The sequence below is a fragment of the Scophthalmus maximus genome, chromosome 3 (genome assembly GCF_022379125.1).
Source record: "Scophthalmus maximus strain ysfricsl-2021 chromosome 3, ASM2237912v1, whole genome shotgun sequence".
Taxonomy (NCBI): domain Eukaryota; kingdom Metazoa; phylum Chordata; class Actinopteri; order Pleuronectiformes; family Scophthalmidae; genus Scophthalmus; species Scophthalmus maximus.
Genome location: NC_061517.1, coordinates 5,689,184 through 5,709,090, shown reverse-complemented (window position 1 = coordinate 5,709,090; position 19,907 = coordinate 5,689,184). Strand labels below are relative to the sequence as shown.

The 19,907-nt window shown below is 45.1% G+C and overlaps 2 protein-coding genes and 1 long non-coding RNA gene across 5 annotated transcripts; 2 read left to right on the top strand and 1 right to left on the bottom strand.

The window, feature by feature from the left end:
- The first annotated feature begins 91 nt into the window (after window positions 1–91).
- LOC118316526 (isocitrate dehydrogenase [NAD] subunit gamma, mitochondrial-like) lies at window positions 92–9,080 on the top strand. Of its 2 annotated transcripts, none has more exons than XM_047331319.1 (12): window positions 92–248; window positions 3,832–3,879; window positions 4,163–4,168; window positions 4,370–4,467; window positions 4,990–5,105; window positions 5,701–5,761; window positions 6,676–6,808; window positions 6,919–7,052; window positions 7,188–7,290; window positions 7,602–7,748; window positions 8,089–8,244; window positions 8,538–9,080. In XM_047331319.1, exons 5-12 carry the CDS (start codon window positions 5,072–5,074, stop codon window positions 8,637–8,639), a joined length of 870 nt encoding a protein of 289 aa, XP_047187275.1. In that variant the 5' UTR covers window positions 92–248; window positions 3,832–3,879; window positions 4,163–4,168; window positions 4,370–4,467; window positions 4,990–5,071; the 3' UTR covers window positions 8,640–9,080. The 2 variants fall into 2 exon arrangements, with proteins under 2 accessions (XP_047187275.1, XP_047187274.1); XM_047331318.1 differs by lacking the exon at window positions 92–248 and adding an exon at window positions 2,058–2,293.
- Window positions 9,081–10,761: 1,681 nt separating this feature from the next.
- On the top strand, window positions 10,762–19,520 carry LOC118316972 (vasopressin V2 receptor-like). 2 transcript variants are annotated; one of them, XM_035645319.2, is made up of 7 exons: window positions 10,762–10,943; window positions 14,621–14,889; window positions 15,015–15,260; window positions 16,318–16,464; window positions 16,552–16,831; window positions 17,513–17,731; window positions 18,702–19,520. In XM_035645319.2, the coding sequence occupies exons 2-7, from the start codon at window positions 14,626–14,628 to the stop codon at window positions 18,884–18,886; spliced, it is 1,341 nt and encodes a 446-aa protein (XP_035501212.1). In that variant the 5' UTR covers window positions 10,762–10,943; window positions 14,621–14,625; the 3' UTR covers window positions 18,887–19,520. The 2 variants fall into 2 exon arrangements, with proteins under 2 accessions (XP_035501212.1, XP_035501210.1); XM_035645317.2 differs by lacking the exon at window positions 10,762–10,943 and having other exon boundaries at window positions 14,449–14,889.
- Window positions 15,195–18,868, bottom strand: LOC118316983. Its single transcript, XR_004795310.2, has 3 exons — window positions 18,715–18,868; window positions 16,293–16,457; window positions 15,195–16,159 (listed from the first exon to the last, which is right to left on the bottom strand). It is a non-coding gene; the product is annotated as an uncharacterized LOC118316983 (long non-coding RNA).
- Window positions 19,521–19,907: the final 387 nt, after the last annotated feature.

Sequence of the window (19,907 nt, the reverse complement as noted above, 5' to 3'; positions counted from 1 at the left end):
GTCCCGTCCATGTTAAAATCTCTGTCGCCCCCTGGTGGTTGTGCTTAGCTTATGTGCTCTTAAAGGGAAAGTGAGAGGCCCACTGATAATAAAAAAAAACTGGGCCAGCGAGCCTCAGGGCCATGTTCTGGTTGGCATAGTGACATGAAGCCAGCTCCAAATACTGCAAGTGCACCGCAAGTGTTTGTCTTCTTCCTTACCTCCGACCAGAGAGATGACCGGGGGCTGGAGGAGTCACAAGGAGACAGGTAGTTGGATTGTTAATATCATAACCTCTGTACGAAGTGTGATGTTGTTGATGTATTTTTTTAAAGGTCACTCAAATGAACACAAATGATGTAAAACAATATGGAATAATGAAATAATGAAAAAGTGATGCACAATTACCACAAAGCGATGAACAATAATCACAAATACACAAAATGATTTTTAAAAAAGGACGCAAAACAGCTACAAAGAGATATCAAATGGCGACAAAGACGTGCGAAAATAATCACTCGAGGACCCAGATGTGACGCAAAGTCTCCAGAGAGTGACAGAGAAAGGAAAAAGATGCAAAACAAGAAAACAAACACAATAAACGACTAGGAAAGTGACACAAAATGACCACACGTGACTACAAACACATGCAAAACGCCACAAAGGGACGACAGTAAACCAAGTGACGACAACAGAATGATGCAAAGTGATACAAAATGTGTGTGAGTTACATAACCACAAAATGAATACAGACTTTCTCCTACTAACATCCCTGTTTTCTCTGTCCACCAATGACAGAACATAGTGAGTATGTCTGCACATTAAGACCTTGTTAACACACAAACACGGACAGCGACGGAGCTAGCATTTGCTAGGATGTAGGAGAACAGACGGAAGGTCACAAGTTTGACTATGTGTCGGTAGCTTCCATGTCTTCTCAGTAGTATGGTAGTGTGTGTGTGTGTGTGTGTGTGTGTGTGTGTGCGCGTGCGTGTGTGTAAATAAGCTTGAAAAAGTCACAAGACGAAGGGACCAGGGGCAGAAAGACTATTTGATGCTACAAACAGCTGTGTCAACTGATTTTATACTATTTCATATTAGAATATTTAAGTTGTTTACTACACTGAATTTAAAAAAAACAATGTGGAGTTTATTTTTGGAGTTTGCTTTGAGTGTTAACACACTGTAATAAAAAACAAGTCCATGCCTCTGTCAGTGTTTCTATTTGGAGAGTTTTTACTTTTTTTTTTCTTTTTCGTAATGCTGCTACTGCACCATATGCTGCCTATTGAATGCCTTTTGGTTTTGATTTGTTTCATGTATTTATATTTATTTATTCTTATGGATGCTTGAGTACTTGGGTTGCTTTTTATTTATACCAAGAAATGAAATGAAAATCCATATCACATGATCCCCCGGTGATGCAAAGATCAGAGGATCAAAGTCACACACACACACGCGCACACACACACTCCTGTTTTCTGTCATCTCATGGAATGTAGCAGGTGGTGACTCCTCATAAATCCCATTTTTTAAAATTATAGCAGACCATTTGAAAATACAAAAACCGGACCAAGGCCCCCACCCGGAGAGAGAGAGTGCATACAGACTCCTGAAGGAATAATAAAGAGGAACTCTTCATCACAACGAGGCAAACTGAGAGAGAGGGGGGGGGGGGGGAGAGAGGGGGGTAGAGAGAGAGGAAGAGAGGGGGAGGGAGAGGAAGAGAGGGGGAGAGAGAGGGAGAGAGAGAGAGATAGAGAGAGGGGGGTAGAGAGAGAGGAAGAGAGGGGGAGGGAGAGGAAGAGAGGGGGAGAGAGAGGGAGAGAGAGAGAGGGAGAGGGGGGTAGAGAGAGAGGAAGAGAGGGGGGGAGAGAGAGAGAGAGAAAGAGTGAGAGGGAGAGAGAGAGAGAGGGAGAGAAAGAGAGAGAGAGAGCGAAAGAGAGAGAGAGAAAGAGAGAGAGAGAGGGAGAGAGAAAGAGAGAGAGAGAGGGAGAGAGAGAGTGAGAGAGAGAGGGAGAGAAAGAGAGAGAGAGAGCGAAAGAGAGAGAGAGAAAGAGAGAGAGAGAGGGAGAGAGAGAGAGAGATAGAGAGTGAGAGGGCGAGGGAGAGAGAGAGAGGGAGAGAGAGAGAGAGAGAGAGAGTGAGAGGGCGAGGGAGAGAGAGGGATTAACGTGAGCGCGCAGCTCGCCCCCGCATCGTCCGTCCATCGGCGGAGAGAGAGAGAGAGAGAGTGAACATGAACATGACGGCCCGGTGTGTTCGGTCTCTGTCCGGATCCCTGAAGCCCCTGCTCATCAACCGGTGTCCCAGGGTAGGAACAGTCCGCGTCTCCCCCCCCCAGCAGCTGCAGGCGGTTATCAGATCAACTGACAGACTTGTGTGCTTCTGACGTGTGAAGTGTTTTACCGGGGAATGATCCCGAGCACCGCGGACACCGGGTGACGCTGTATAAGCAGATTAAGGGTCGGTCGGGGAACTGGTCCCTGGCTCTCTCTCTCTCTCTCTGTGTGTGTGTGTGTGTGTGTGTGTGTGTGTGTGTGTGTGTGTGTGTGTGTGTGTGTGTGTGTGTGTGTGTGTGTGTGTGTCGCTGTCCTTCAGCACCTCTCTCTTGTGTGTTGATAACTTGTTTGTTGATAACTCGCTGTCGTTCGAGCAACAGTCGCCTCTTAGCAACAGTCGCCTCTTAGCAACAGTCTCCGCTTAGCAACAGTCTCCTCTTAGCTGCAGGCTGTCCATGTTACCAGGCGACTCTTCCAACTTCTCCCCGCAGGGCGATGAATTATTCAGGCTCTGATACAAGGAGAAGGTTGTTAGTTCGTCCACTCAGGGCGAAGCACTGGATCCTGCACGGATGCAGTTGCAGTTTCAGTTTCAGGGGGGGGGGGCTTTTCAGCTGCACCAAACAACCGGATGTTGATGTGTTGTTAGCCAGTTGGCTAAGCTAACGCTAGCTGCTAGCCAAGTTGTAAAGCTGCCATATTATTATTGACCGGCTGGATATGGAAGAAACGATGCGGGACAACAGGTGTTTGCACGTGCACGTCAATCAACGTGTGTCCTGACACCATAACGGTCAATTGCAAACAACCGTGAATGAATTGTTGAGAGGCGTGCAGTCACCGAAGCTAGCGTAGCTTTGCTAACGTCAGTCAACGTGAATGTGTGACAGCTGCAGACCCCCGCTACATGGACGTTAAGGCTCATTTCGACTTTATACTCGAAAGTTCGACTTTAGTCGACTTTAGTCTCGAATATTAAAAAAAATCTTCCTGCCTGGCCCTAATACTCTTCCCCTGGTTTTCAGACATGAGATTTTCTGGAGTTTACCTGTCACACACCCTGAACCCTGACACATGTTTGATAGCAATGCCCCACACCTACAAGCAAACCTTTTTTTTGGTCAAAGATGGAAATGTTTGGTTCTTTGATGAGATATTTCAGACATGAATTCCATAAAATGTCCGCAAAATTGAGCAAGTCAGGAGGCCACACATCATCACACCCCACTCGCTCACTCGGATATTTTCCCGAAATCTTACCAGGGGCCTGACGAGAAAAGTTCGGGAAAATGTCCAAAGCAATATTTGCTTACATTCTTACGTACTTACATGCTGCCCCTCCGGAAAGTGCCAGGAAGATCTTCGGATGTCAGTAGACTGACTGTAGAGATAATATAATCTTATAAATGAAAACAAAAATATTCTTAAAGTCGCAAATGAATTGCCCGACATTGCTTGGATTTTAAATAAAAGCACGTCACATGTGATTGATCATTTGCTAATTTATCTCTTGATTCTTAATTTTTTATTTTTTTTTCTCCAAATAACCTCATGTTTTCTGTATCCACAGGTTTATGGTGCTGCTGCATGTAATCGGAGACACGCGTCCACCTACACAGTGAGTTGCGGAGAAAGAACAGCTGTGATTAACAAGGATGGAAACATCAGACCCGCACTCGCTTTACACCTTGACCTTCCTATACTGACCCGATAACCCCACTGTTGCACACGCAAAGGTTTTCCCCCAACCTCCCACACGTGAAGCAAAAACACGTTAAATATGTCTTTACCGTTTTGTGTAATCGATGTCGCCCCCCTCCCCCCCTCCACTTTCTCCTACTAACCTCCCTGTTTTCTCTCCGCCGCTCTGAATCCCTCCTTCCTCCGTCCATCAATGACAGAACATAGTGAGTATGTCTGCACATTAAGACCTTGTTAACACACACACACACACACACACACGGACAGCGACGGAGGATCAGTCGTGTACTAGGATGTAGGAGAACAGACGGAAGATCACAAGTTTGTCTATGTGTCGGTAGCCACTATGTCTTCTCAGTAGTATGGTAGTGTGTGTGTGTGTGTTCACAAATGTGTGTATGTTACAGCCTCCTCCTGCACGGTATGGAGGCAGACACACAGTGACTCTGATTCCTGGGGATGGCATTGGACCCGAGCTGGCCAACCACGTGCGTGAACTATTCAGGTGAGATGTTGATTCAGTTCGATTTTAATTTGTGAAGCGTCAAATCACGACACACATAGTGAGGTCGAGGCCTTACAACTGTGTAGAGAGAGAAACCCTGCAGTTCCGACAATGAGCAAACACTTGGTGGCAGTGGTGAGACAAAAAAAAACAATAACTCCCTGTTAACAGGAAGAAAAACCACAGCAATGGAACCTATTGATAATAGGCTCATAATCATAATAATTATAAGAAGAAGAAAATATGTGAGTAAATATTTAGATTTTTTAAAATGATATTTAACTAACATAAAGCATTGTAAGACTGTCAGCATTGTTATCAAAAAAGGAACCAAACTGACAATGAATGGGGTGAATATAAACATATGATGTACAAAAAAGATCCTCAGGGAACCTGTCTCTCTACACCTAGGGGTTAAAGGTACACACACACACACACACACACACACACACACACACACACACACCGTTTTAGGATAGGGTCAATAACCAGTGCCCTCCATATTATCCTGTTTATAATTAGGTTCTGCTGCGTACCTTTGGACTTTGAGGTCGTCAACGTGGACTCAACTGTGGCCTCAGAAGATGACATCAATAATGCCATAATGGCGATCAGACGCAACGGAGTCGCACTGAAAGGTCGGTGTTTCATCTATATGTGTGTGTGCGTGTGTGTGTGACTCTAAAGGTGTGGGAAACACTTACTGCAAAGTCAGTTAATGTAACCTACATATACATGAAAATATAATCACGACGTCCCACAATATATATCATTTATGCATTTATCTATTTAAAACAAGTGAGGCTCCACAGTGATGCTTTGAGCTAAAGGTAGACTGTCGATCATGTTAACGATCCAATTTTAAAATTAAATCAATTATCACAATTCACAAACTACAGTTGATTAGTAGGTTAATGTGACTCATCATAATAATAATAATATCACACATTATTTTACTCACAAGGAAAAAATAATGAAACAAAAAATAAATTAGCATTAACAAACAGTCAAGAATAAAATAATCTTAATAGGTCTCACATAATTTTTTAGCAAAGAATGTGAATCTGAATGTGTCAGGTTTGAAAAGAAAGTTGTGATATTCTGTATACCTGATACAAAGATTGTACTTATATGTTATATATATATATATATATATATATATATATATATATATATATATATATATATGTGTGTTTTGTCAGTGTTCAGGTGTAACTTTATTTGTTTTTACAGGCAACATCGAGACCAACCACAACTTACCACCATCCTACAAGTCCCGGAACAATCTGCTACGGTGAGTCCACGTTTCACCCCTGTAGCTCGGTTCATGACTCACTGTTGCATTTTAGTTCTGGTTCGTGGTTCGTGTTCACGGCTGGCTTCTTACAAACGAGCTCTAAGAGGATTAAACCTGACGTCGCACAGACTGAAGGGGAACTCACTGATTGGAGAGTGTTGGCGACTGAAATGACATGCTGCACTTTCATGCTTCTTATGTTCTCTGGTATCAGAGCTCAGAAAGAAACCCCGGATTAGGATCATTGTTAATTTTGATAGTATTATTATATTAATAACAACAACAACAACAACCAGCTAGAAACAGGATGAAAAGGAAGTTGACTTGTACAGCAACATTCTGCAGCAAGTTACTGTGGGATCACACAATTTTTGAATGACTTAATGGACAAAGCACATGGAGGATAGAAGTAGTAGAAGTAGCAGCAGTAGTAGCAGTAGTAGTAGTAGCAGTAGTAGCAGTAGTAGTAGTAGCAGTAGTATTATTAGTAGTAGCAGCAGTAGTAGCTGTAGTAGAAGTTGTTGTAGTTTTAGTAGTAGTAGTATTGTACTTATCAGGGATTATCCCCACATTGATGGAGCTACCAAATGATTCATATAAGTATATACATTGTTTAACAGATCAAATTACAAGTCGAGTAAAGTCAGATTTATTCATATAGCTCATTTAAGAACAACAGGATTTGAGCCAACGTCCTCTACAAACGTGGCAAAGGATAAACAACATTAGTACGGATCAGTAGAATGAAGTGCGTTGATAGAATCAAAAGCAATGTGAGAGAAAAAAATGGCAGTAAAAGACAGAAGATAAGAGGAAAGTAAATAAGAGAAAATAATGACGGACATTAACAAAATCATAATACCTCATGCAGCGTCTTCCTGCCTTCCTCTCTCCCCATGTCCTCTCTGCAGCACCACTCTGGATCTGTATGCCAACGTGATGCACTGCCAGTCTCTGCCCGGAGTGAGGACACGCCACAAAAACATCGACATCATGATCATCAGGGAGAACACAGAGGGCGAGTACAGCAGCCTGGAGCACGAGGTGTGTGTGTGTGTGTGTGTTTATGTGGTTCCTATTCACTTTCACAAAGAAGTACCTGTATCTCTGGCGAAATTCCTATCAGCGGCTGCTTTCTGTCTTGGCATCTGCAGAATGTACCGGGCGTCGTGGAGTGTCTGAAGATTATCACCAGGACCAAATCTCTGCGCATCGCCGACTACGCGTTCAGGGCGGCTCGGGAGAACGGACGCAGACGAGTCACTGCAGTACACAAAGCAAACATCATGTCAGTTCCCGAGGACTCAAAGGCCCCGAGTCTGCCTCCATTTTACCTCCATATTTGTCAATCTTTTACCATTCTCAATGAAAGACGTGATATATATATATATATATGTGTGTTTGTGTCTCTTTCTTGGAGCAGGAAGTTGGCTGACGGGCTCTTCCTGGAGTGCTGTCAGGAGGTTGCCAGCGGTTACCCTGAAATCACCTTCGACAGCATGATTGTAGACAACACCACCATGCAGGTAGCCCGCCGCTAATTCCATCGTGTTGTGTTCATATACTCACCGTCATCATGCTCAGCGCATCACATTGCTGCTGCTCCTATATTAAACCTGACAGTTATCTGTAAAGGCTAACGTGGATAATATTTAAAATACGATTACTGTCACACTTACAAATACTTATACCTAGTTATTCTAAATTTCTACCAGAAGAGTAAAGAGCGTATCTCCTCAACAAACCAGGCCTCACTCTCATGCAGTCTTGCCCTTGTTCATATAGTTCTTGTTCATAAGACGTAAACAATGCTTTATTTTTCCTTTGTGTGTATCAGCTTGTTTCCAGGCCCCAGCAGTTCGACGTGATGGTCATGCCCAACCTGTACGGCAACGTAGTGAGCAGTGTGTGCGCTGGGCTGGTCGGAGGACCAGGCCTGGTGCCTGGAGCAAACTACGGAGAGAACTATGCCATGTTCGAAGCGGTGAGAGGATCACCCCAGAATTTTATGGATTAGATGTCAACTGTTCTCTCTCACTCTCTCTCCACCCTTTCCCTCCTCTCACTCCAACTGGTCAGCAGCAGCAGCAGCAGCAGCAGCATCTCAAAACATAAACTAAACTCTTTTGAGTAGATCAGAGAGTTTTAATGTCTTTTTCCTCTTTTTTTGAAGCATTTGAACTGACTGACTGCAACTCTAAAATCATGGGCGAAACACAAAGATCCCTGTCACAGTTTAATACTGATCAGAGTTCTTCAAAGGGTGTATAAGTTTTCGCTCTTCATCGGTGCTCTCCGTTGAATTCGTGCTCCGCTGTGTGCAGGGAACCAGGAACACAGGAAAGAGCATCGCCAACCGCGACACGGCAAACCCCACGGCCATGCTGCTGGCCTCCTGCCTGCTGCTCGACCACCTGAAGCTCCACGCCTACGCCAGCATGATCCGCAGAGCCGTCCTCTCCACTGTCACCGAGACGCGGGTACGTCCCATCGCACTGAAGACCGGTTAACCCCATAATGTGTCCAATAATTAGATGAGCGACACTTGTGTTTTGCTATCGAACCCTGGTTTGTAATTGGACAGGATGCGGACAAATAATGGAAGCAGAATAAATGTATCAGTGTATGAAATAGTCCTGTGGGTACAGTAGGATTTAAGTTAGGATACCGCTGATGGTTTCAGAACTTCCATTCAACGGATGGATGACATGTTACACAGACAATGGAGAATAATCCTTCTCTCTCGCCGTGTGTTTTCGCCTTTGTTCTCCAGCTGCACACTGCTGACCTGGGAGGCAAGGGCTCCACCTCGGACGTGCTCCTGTCCATCATGAATGCGATCCAGAGCACCGGGCCACGAACACTGAGCATCTAGAACGCACAGGTCCAAAATATGCAAATAAAACATCGAGCAGCATAGATTTGACTACCTCTAAAACTCTCCTATGCAGTTTTTATGGGAACAACAGTGAGTTATTTAATGTAATGTCTTAAAAAAACCTCTCTGGAAAAAAAACAAAAACCTATGCAACTGTTTTTATTCACTCAGGGTTTAGTAGTTCTTACGATCTTACTGTATAACATAATATAGATTGTTTCCTGACCTCTTTGCTGTTTTGGAAGTTGTTTGAGCACTTTTGTGCAGCAGTTTGTGCTACACCTAGTCATTTCCATGTGTAGCAGTTTATTTATTATTCACTGAAAATAGTTATTCATGCATTTGAAGTTTAAATTATTTTTAAATAGCTGTCCTGCTGCTGAGTCAGAATTTTTGGGCTGTTGGTCCGACACCTCTAATAAAGAATGTTTCCCTGGAGATCATCTGTCTCGACGGTCGTCTGTGCTGAAACACACACATGTACAGTATAAATGGAGGCCGCATTGTCATAACGTAACCAACCGCATTTAGGAAATGAAGAATAATCAGAACCATTTCCTTTCCTGACCACTTGAATGGAAAATGTCGTGAGGTCAAGCAAAGATGTGAAGGAGAATCCAGTCAAGAGAGGACAAACTTGTTGCTGAGGGAATCCGACTGCACTTAATTCGATTTATACAGTGGGAACATTTCAACCATCAGTTACTGATGATGGGAAAGGACAGCAAAACAAATCATGTTGGAATATTAATACAAGACCTGCACATCAATAATCACTGAGGAAATGTCCTTCTATCCACGTGCATCTGCACTACAATGTGTTTCAAACCACGATAAATGTTTAAATGCTGCAAGAAATTCTATATAGTTTGACAATATTTTTGGGGGGCAATATGTGCATTCATAAAAAGCTGTCGGTGGATGAATAACAGGAAGTAAGAGGTGTGGAGTGAATGGTTGTTTGTCCCTGTGATGGGTTGGCGACCTGTCCAGGCTGAAGGTCGAAGGATTAACCGATTCAGTAGGATCAAATGTACTCTGATATCAAAGAGTCAACGTATTGAGAGATGGACAACCACATTGTTGACTGCTTTTTGTTTTTCCCATGGGAAAAAGCAAATCCAATTTAAATCCAGGATTTTTGTTTTCCCAATCCAATTATTTCATCGTGATAGCGTTATTACCCGGAGTCTTTGAGCTTCGCTATCTGTGGCTTGAATCGCCACCGATTCCATTCCACTCCGTCGACGGCCGCTCACACTCAGAAACCGCTTCACAGACACAAACAATCGGCGCTGCAGTCGTATAATGTGAGCCGGAGCAGCTTGAGCCAAGACCGGCCTCATGTGTGAGGGTGTTCATGTTTTCTGTGTGCATGTTTAAGGTCGCGCAGTGGGCCCCTCGATAATTAGAGGCCCCTCCGAATGAGGGAGCAATTGAGGGGAAGCAAACAGATTATTGCCCAGTCAGAGAGAGAAAGAAAGGAGGAGAGAGGGAGAGGTGGAATGCAGGAGATGGATAGAGAGAGAGAGAAACGGAGGGAGGGGAGGAAAAACAGGGAGCGGGGGGGGGGAGAGAAAGGGCTGCTGAGAGAGATCACTTTACCCTCGTCGCTGCCTTCCTCATTTCTCTCCAAAAAACTTTGCATCCCATCTGTTTTGCGACACCTGACACCGCCTCCCTCCGGCTGTTCCCACCCCTCTCCATCACCCGCCGATTCAAAGTCACATGTACACAACGTCAGTTTTTAATGTGTTCAAGGCACAGGTCTTTGATCAGTGTGAGAGAGAATGAACAGCCCCGAAATCTCATTTGATGTGCTCGCGCACGGCCCTCGTGTGCACCGCTGCTCTGCTCTGAATGGGGATCAAAGTGGGGCCAACGGCAACATGGTCAAGATCTCAAAAATCAGCAGGAAATTACATCAATTCACTGACGCATCCGCACAACAACACACCCTTTTCTCTGCTTGAGTATACACCCCCTTTTATTTTTTTCTCCCGCTTGTCAGAATTTCAAGTGAGGCGAGGGAGAGATGTGTTCCAAGGGGAGGGGGAGGGAGGGAGGGAGGGGAGCATGGACGCGGGGAGGAGATGGGGAGACAGGAGTCAGCAGCGTGAGTTGGCGGAGTCACCCACGGAGCAATAGGCAAGTGGGAGACACGCACGCACGCACGCACGCAGGGACACAGCATGGATGCGACGAGTGTGTGCAACAGCAGATCAGGTTGTCCTGCCTCCGACAGATGCTTCACGGGACGCTGAGGACGAGGACGGGCTGAGCGGACGAGGGAGTGAACAAGTGAGTGAGTCGCCTGCCTCTGCCTGTGCTGCCTGCTCTCACACTTTCTCGTCTCTTGTTTTGTGCCGAAACGATGAAAATGGAAAATCGCAGGGAACTCGTTGTTACCTGTTACCGAGATTGGACAGGACTTGATCGGGCGTTTGAGGGTGTCCAGAGCTCGGGTGAGGGAACGTCCGCACTGCGGCCTGTCCGCTGGCCACCAGACAAGTCTTGAGTACAAAAATAAGTTCCTTCTGCAACGAAGGAAGAGAACTCAAAGTAGTGGACTAACGTGTCCTTCAGGTAGCCCCTTCCCCACCACAGGGGGCCGGCTCCGTTCTGGTTCGAGCGAGTAACTTTGATCCGTTGGAATCATTTTGACCACGTTCAAACTGGTTTTGGAGCTGGCACAAAGGAAAAGCCGCCGGTTGTGTCGTCGGCCCGTAGGAGACTGTCGGTGTGTGGCGAGAGGTCGGTCCATGCTTGCCATAGCAGAACGACAGCTTCTACTGTCTCCTTCTGTTGTTCATCCTTCCACCGTGTCCCCCTTTGGTGACCCCTCCACGATCACAATGGTCCAATCACTTCTTCTAGCGAAGCTCCGTTAACCCTGAACAGAACCAACGTGGGAACCAGACGAGTTCTGGGAGCTCTTTTTAAATTCCCTCTGCCAGACCACGGCCTGGATCCCCCTCCATTGGGAAGTGATTTCCCCCCCCCCCGGGGCAGAAAACTTGCCGGTCCAATCACAAGCGATTGTCTGACTACGGGCGTGGTTTATACTAGGACGCGGACGAAAGCGACTTTCGTAAACAACCGAGGTTGCCGCTGACGAGCGAGCATTTGACTAAAAGGAGCCAGATATCTCCCAATGTCTCCCGCAAAAAACGGCACCGCTCGTTCACAGACGTTGTGGAATCCTCATCACGGGGCGTCTCTGCCTCTCGGCTCCGGGCTGTTGACATTTTTCCGCGTCGCTCGACAGACGTCACGCCGCTCGCCTGCGTCCGCTGGTAACGCCTCTTGGAAATCGAAGAGGCCTGACCTGACCGAGCCCGGCTAGAACTCCCTTCTCCACTGAAAGAAAAGTGCTAATCGCGGTCCCTTGTGGTCCCTTAGTTGTAATATGCAACTTCACCACTAGATGCCACTGAATTCTGCCACATTGGCGCTTGGGCGCCCAACAAGCAGCTCGTCAAGGACAGCATTCTGTCAGAGACAACGTTACGGGCAATTTTTTTTTAAGCGAGCGAGCTAAAAGCTAAGAAGCTAAAAGCCCAAACTACAGTGCTGACTTTGTAGAGACGTGCAAACACGGCCTTTTCTCACTCAGCAGGAACAATTTAAGCCTGCTCTCACATGTGAACTCGCTGAGCGCGCCAAAGTCCCACAGGCATTTTGTGAGTGGTTTCAGTACATGCAGAGTAAACACGAGGAACTAAACACATGTTCTGTTAAGCTGTTTAATGTGGAACCAGCTGATGAAGATGAAATCATTGAGCTGCGAAGCGGCGACGAGCTCAAAGCTCAGTGCGCCGACCTGAGGATGTTCGCACGCCGACACGAGACACGTCCCAGGGTTTTCATCTCTGTTCGGGGACGACCTGCTGCTGACTGACTCTTGACTGACTGACCTCAAACCCGGAGGACCAGCTGTGAGTAGCGTCATCGCCATCACCGTCATCACTACCATCTGACAGCAGCTCCAGAGAGGTCAGAGTGATGGACTGTGTGTACTCAGTCGTCTATTGGGCCTGTGGCAGCGGGATGGCGACACACTTGGTTGTGATCTTGTTGATTTGGAAGGAAACTCACGGACACCAAACCTCAGTCGTATGGGCCGACGTGGATTCTGTATTTAGCGCCTATGGCGGAGTAAAAATTATAAGGTTCTCATCTTAGAAGGAAAAAAATAAGCATCCTCAAAATGCCACTGAAAAGTTTCATGCCAACATATTACTTTAAGGGAAACATAAATGACAATAATATACATTCTTTAAAGGTGGAACATTTTAATCTACTTAATAACTGTTTCCAGTTTTGTGTTTAGTCGCAGAATTCACGCAAGAAAAGCTTATTTTTTTCCCCAAGACGAGACCAAGGAACGTGAGGAAGGACCGCTGAGTGTACTGGAAAACCTGTTATGGGCCAATATCGGCTTTCATGGCAGCTCTGATATTTGACTTGAATAAATAAATGACTGTCAAAACTATATTGCTGTATTATGAGTTTAAAAAGAGTCTTTTATTGTCATCTGCAGATTCTTACTTTTACTAGTCCTACTGTGACACACTTGAAGATAAAGAATTTGATATATAAGGGGAAAAATAGAAGAAAAATATCTATCCATATACACTTGCAATATATATATATATACATATATATATATATATATGTATATATATATACACACATGTAAATATGTAAACATTATAAATAATTAATCAGAGTTGGTGTGCATTGTGGTAAAACAGCCATAAGGTGCATTTTTGAATTGTTGTTGTGCAAATATTGCGAATAATAATAGGCATGTTTGTGAGTAAAACCAGTGGTTGCCAAACTTTTTGGTACAATATATTCCGTTGAATGTTTTTTGCCCAGTTATTAATCATCATTTAGCACCACAGCAATGTGAGCTCAGCGGTTATGAAACACGAGCGTTAGTCAGTTCACAGTTTGTGGATAATGAACATGCCGGGCCGTTCATTCTCCCTAAAGTATTTGTAATTTTGTTGAAACCTTATGAAAAGTTTATATTGTCTGCCAACTGAAACACGACAGGCTGTCGGTGCGGGGCCCCAAGCCAGAAAGTTTGGGAAGTGTTGTAAAATCTTGTTGGGTCTTTTTTTATGTAGTACTGTATGAAAAGCAACTTGGAAGTATAGATGGCAAATAAATGTAGTAAAATATATAATATTTTCCTTTGAAATGCAGTGTAATAGATCCTCGAAATTGTACTTGATTAAAGATACTTAGTTACTTTCCACCATTATCCCTGCACTTCTCTTCTGTTTGATTATGAAGTGCAGTTTCTTTAGGGTTTTTTTATTTCTATTTTGAGTAAGTCCAGTTAGTGTGTTCACGTTGATCGCTGGAGATTGTGACTTTTTTTAGACTCGGCACAATTGCACCCGGTGAACACGGTCCGTCCCACACGAGGGGCCCATCTCCGCATGCCTCCGCGATCGTGTGTGTTGAGCTGTAAACATGTTTCACGTCTCATTGTCTCACAATTAATGCGCTCATTGGGAGCTTGACCCTATGCGTATACATTTGGGGGGTAAACACATGTAGGGGTCGCATGTGTTTGCAGACAGATGCTCGGCTAAGATGGACGTGGAACAACCTTTGACTACAAACACCCAGTTTGACAGTTGTCCACAGTCGATATACTTTGGGGAGAAAGAGCGGCCCGGCATGTTCATTATCCACAAACTGTGAACCGACTAATGCTCGTGTTTCATAACCGCTGAGGTCACATTGCTGTGGTGCTAAATGATGATTAATAACTGGGCAAAAAACATTCAAAGGAATATATTGTACCAAAAAGTTTTACTATTGAATTTTTGAATGTTATCAATCTTGATCTAGATATTAAGTCGTATTTAATGGAAATACTCTAATAAAATACAAATATCTCAAAATTGTACTGGAGTAAATGGACTCTGTTACTACCCATCCATCTCTTCTTCCAGCAACTATGTCAGTCTCCATGGTAACGGACCCGCCTGTCGACTGGTCGCTGGTCTCCGTGACCCCGGCGGGCACGAACGCCACAGGGTGGGAGCGCGACACTCTGCTGGCGGTGGCCGAGGTGGTGATGCTGGCGGTCATCCTGGTGATGGCGCTGCTCGGCAACGGGCTGGTGCTGGTGGTGTTGCTACGGCGACGGCGACACCACAACCCGCTGCACCAGTTCATGCTCAACCTCTGTCTGGCCGACCTGGTGGTGGCCCTGTTCCAGGTGATTGACATTCGCATACACACACACACACACACACACACACACACACACACACACACATACATGTACACACACACACGCATCCCATCTCCACATCTCACCCCATCTTTCCCCCTCCCTCTGAGGTGTTGCCTCAGCTGGTCTGGGACGTCAAGGGCCGCTTCCCTGGCCCCGACTTCCTGTGTCGCCTGGTGAAGTACCTGCAGGTCCTCGGGATGTTCGCTTCCTCCTACATGATCGTGGCCATGACGATGGACCGCCACTACGCAATCTGCTGCCCCCTGCAGGCGCACCGCAGCGGGGCCACCCAGCGCTGGAACACCTTCCTGCTGCTGGCCTGGGGGCTGTCGCTGCTGCTCAGCCTGCCACAGGTAGGGTGCCACAGGTAGGGTGACACAGGTCGGGTGAGACAGGTCGGGTGAGACAGGTCGGGTCCCACAGGTGGGGTGCCACAGGTTGGGTGAGACAGGTCGGGTGCCACAGGTCGGGTGCCACAGGTGGGGTGACACAAGTCGGGTGAGACAGGTCGGGTGCCACAGGTAGGGTTAGAAAGGTCAGGTGACACAGGTCGGGTGAGACAGGTCGGGTGCCACAGGTAGGGTGTGACAGGTCGGGTGCCACAGGTGGGGTCCCACTGGTCGGGTTAGAAAGGTCGGGTGACACAGGTGGGGTGCCACAGGTCGGGTGACAAAAGACAAAAAATAGTCTCTCACTAATAAAGTTATTAAAATTCCTGTGCTTATTATTTTACTGACTTTAAAAATAAAAAAAAAATGTTTTTATCACATCATCAACATTTTAAATGTCACTTGTGTCTGTCGCTGTGGCGTTTCCTCTCATATCGTTATAACAACTTTATTCATATTCTGACGATGTAGCTGGAAATCAACATCACCGCCTCTTACACATGAACGCGCTCGTAGCTGGTTACCAGCACCGCCGATGTTAGGTTTTAGTTAAGGCGGATTACGAAAAGATCCCCTGGGTACATCAAACTTTCTTCATGGAACAGGCCCAAGGAATGAAACAGACAACGTTCACAGTAAGAGCTTCCCAGTCGTCGGATCATCCTTGCCTCAACATTGCCCACCAATCATTTGCATATCACATTAAAACCTGGTTCAAAAGCTGCCAGACCTGCCTCAAGACATGTCGTCATGTCGTCGTAACTGCTTTTCACTGTTTGCTTTTGTAATGAATGAACTCCTCGCAGCATTTTTTCCTCCTCTGCGTGTTGCTTCAGTCCTGTTGGCTGCTCCTGGTGATGATTCTATGAATAAAACCAAAATCGATGAAACTGCAGCAGCGGTGACGGCTGTCCTTTTCTTTAAGGGAGCAAACAAACATAATCAGATGCAGTCAAAGACACATACACACACACGTGCAAATGTCTTCCCCGTCACCTTAACACACTTCTCTGTCCCGCAGGTTTTCATCTTCTCCCGTTCAGAGGTAGCTCCAGGAGTGTATGAGTGCTGGGGCAACTTTGCCGAGTCCTGGGGCCTCAAAGCCTACGTGACCTGGATGACCCTGGCTGTCTTCATCCTCCCCGTCCTCACCATCACCGTCTGCCAGGTGAACAGACCAGACCGCGACAGAATTTGACTCCTTGTATAAAACAAATACCAGTTCTCCAATTCTCTCCCCCCCGCCCCCCCCCAGGTGCGAATCTTCAAGGAGATCCACAACAGTTTGTACCTGAAGTCGGAGCGCCGCCTGTCCCCCGCCTCCCTCCCTCCGTCCAGACGGGACAGCCAGAGAGGCGGCAGCAGGGGGGCGTCCAGTCTCTCCCTGTATGTTTCCCCCCTCACGTACAACAACCCCGTTGGCCACACCAGCTCTGAACCCGGCTCCACGTATCAGCATCTGCCGATGGGACCGCTCAGGTCCAGCAGCATCAATTCACACTGTGATCATCACACCTACACGGCTGATCATCGTGGTGAGAGCCCCGCACGCACACACACACAACCACACACGCACACGCACCGCTGCCACTTCCCATCGTGTGTCATCTTTATCTCTGCTCTGAAAGGCTTTTTGTTTTTCACACTTCTCTTGTCACACGCTCAGACATCAGCCCTATGACAGTTCTGCTCTGAACTCAGTGGTCTGGTTGAACTATCTTAATTCAAATCAACTCCTTAAGCCACAAATCTGATGTTTTTTTGATCACTATTTCCTAATGTTTCCCCATTTCTAAATTTGTAATTGTATTTTATCTATTGCTCAATAGTAAATCCAGTATAATATTTCCCCGAGTGAGCCTATTTATGAAAAAACAAGGTAATATATCCTGGACAGGAGAGATATAGTCTTGTCAAACCCCAAAATATATAAATCATGGACTTTTGAATCTGGAAATTTGAATACCGACGTATCCATTGACAAGAAAAGGGGGGTATAATCTGGACAAGAGAGGGATATTCTGTGCCGGGGTATAAACTGGACGAGCCCAGAATATACCCCATATGCCCACTCTAACCCCCCGGTATAGTTTAGTAGGGGGTTGATGTGGGGGTTAGTTTTTTCTCCTCCTCTCTTGGGACACATCTCAGATAAAAATTGCTACTTCTTTCATAGACACCAGTATGATTCTTTCAAATCTGTTTCTGCGTGACAGCCGAGCTGCAGCCCGAGGTGCTGCCCGACCCTGTGGCGCCCTCTGCTGTCGGCCCCCCCCTGCCCAAGGCCCCCGCCGCCCGCGGTGGAGAGGTGTCAGCGGCCATGTCGAAGACCGTGAGGATGACCCTGGTCATCGTGGTCGTCTACTCGCTCTGCTGGGCCCCGTTTTTTTGTGTGCAGCTGTGGGCCGCCTGGGACCCCAACCCTCCACGGAACGGTGCTCGCTCTCTCTCTCTCTCTCTCTCTCTCACACACACACACACACACACACACACACACACACACACACACACACACACACACACACACACAGAGAGACACACACACACACACACACAATCTTTCTAATCCAGATTATATTGTAATACAGTAACATGCTACTTGCACAGCAATAATAATACAATAAATGATAATACAACATTCAGTTAGCTTTACTTCTCATATTTCATGCAGCTTTTGCCAACAATGTTATTGTTAAGTTAAATTCTTGATGCCAGATTTTTACTTTTACTGGAGATATATATATTTTTTAATTGCAGAATTGTTGTTATGACACAGTTGGTCACTTTAGACCTTAGTAAATGAACACCCATCAAAAATGTTCATTAATTTATTAACAAAAACAATCTTTTCGTTAGTTTCATCGAGCACTGATAATACACAAAAAAATATAGACTATAGATGCAAATTCTTAATAGATTATTTATATAGTTCAGTCCAGGTCTAGGATTAATTTGATTCTGAAATACAGAAGAAAAAAAACAACTTTACTGTAGGCCCTGATCTGACACCCCAGAGTGCGCTATTGCTAATACATGAATGTAAACTGTCAATACTTCATTTTTTCAGTAAGGATATTTGTCTATGTGCAATCCTGTTAACATCATATTTATTATCGCTATATTTATATTTCTGAATGTTAAAATTGCACGTTTACTTATGTACAATATTTTTTTTACTTTACTATTTTTACTATCCCTTTGCAATGTTCATGTTGTGCGACTAATAAAAAGATCATCTTATCTTACAAATATGCTATGATTATCACTTGATATCATTTATCACTTATGTCATCTGCAACCATCCTCCTGTGTGTGTGTGCGTGTGTGTGATTGCATATGTGTGTGTGTGTGTGTGTGTGTGTGATTGCATGTGTGCTTTTGTGTGTTGTGTGCGCGTGGGTTTAGGTGTGGTGTTCACCTTGCTGATGCTGTTGGCCAGTCTGAACTCGTGCACCAACCCCTGGATCTACTCGGCCTTCTCCAGCAGCGTCGCTCCGGAGCTCCGTCTGCTGCTGTTCTGTCGCGGCAACACACAGCGACGAGGCTCCAACCCCAGCGAGTCCACGGCCACACACAACTCCAACTACTGAACTACACACACACACACACACACGCACACACACACAGTCAGTGCAACCGCCGCCATGTCGAACATCACCGCCCAACAGAGACTGCACCATCTTGTGTAGAACACAAAACGAGAATAACTAACGTTTCCACATTTGTGAACATTTGTTAATAAAGGAATAAGTCAGTTGGACACTTTTGTGAATCACAAATGAGGGATAGATGAAGAGAAAACATTAGTTACATGACGGAAGCTATGGCTATAGGACGAGGTTAGCTTAGCGTGAAGTTAGCATGAAGAGAGGAAATCAGCTAGCCTGCCTGGCGCCGTCTTAAAGTCACACTTTTTTAAAAATGTATGACTTGAATGAACAGGATTTAACATGTTGATTAGTGAGATGTAAACATTTTTAAAACAGATTTGGCTTTTTAATTTTTTTTTAACAGTGCCATATAAGTGCTTTCCAGTCTTAATGCTAAGCTAACTGGCAGCTAGCAGCAAGGTAGCCTCCCTCTATAGGACAGGAAGCAAATTAATATTTCCCAGTGTCCTTAAAGACTCCTGTAATAAACCTTTGTGTAAATATGATAAACGTATCCGTGTGATTTTTGTCCTTTCTTCCAAAGTTTTCGACACAACAAAACAAAACGCAAGGAGTTTTGTTTAAAAAAAAAAGGAAACTTTTATTCATTCATTCACCAGTCGTATTAACACTTCACACATACAGAGGTAAAAACATCTACTGCAACTGAAAGGGAAAAAAAATGTCCAGAAAATTTGATACGTTCATTTGTTCAATGAAAAAAGAAAAAGAACTGTGACTAAGTAAAAAAACATCTCTGCACTAGAAGCACTTGAAAGTTTTTCAATAAAAATATTTTGACGCCGTCGTCCCAGGAGTCAGTTTGTTGTTGTTCATTTACTTGTAAAATAACTGAAGGTTTTTGTCAATTTTGAATTAGGGTAAATCAAAAATAAACCTGCCACGTACTGTATGATGTATATATATATATATATACTGTCCTCCTATTTCCACTGAAACA

Excerpts from the sequence above, each read along its gene's own strand:
- LOC118316972 (XM_035645317.2), top strand. The coding sequence starts at position 14,584 with ATGGACTCTGTTACTACCCATCCATCTCTTCTTCCAGCAACTATGTCA. Across the intron at positions 14,890-15,014 it reads TGGTGGTGGCCCTGTTCCAG|GTGTTGCCTCAGCTGGTCTG; the intron begins GTGATTGACATT and ends CCTCCCTCTGAG. Across the intron at positions 16,832-17,512 it reads CTACACGGCTGATCATCGTG|CCGAGCTGCAGCCCGAGGTG; the intron begins GTGAGAGCCCCG and ends TCTGCGTGACAG.
- LOC118316526 (XM_047331318.1), top strand. The coding sequence starts at position 2,219 with ATGAACATGACGGCCCGGTGTGTTCGGTCTCTGTCCGGATCCCTGAAG. Across the intron at positions 4,468-4,989 it reads CACGTGCGTGAACTATTCAG|GTTCTGCTGCGTACCTTTGG; the intron begins GTGAGATGTTGA and ends GTTTATAATTAG. Across the intron at positions 7,053-7,187 it reads GTACACAAAGCAAACATCAT|GAAGTTGGCTGACGGGCTCT; the intron begins GTCAGTTCCCGA and ends TTCTTGGAGCAG.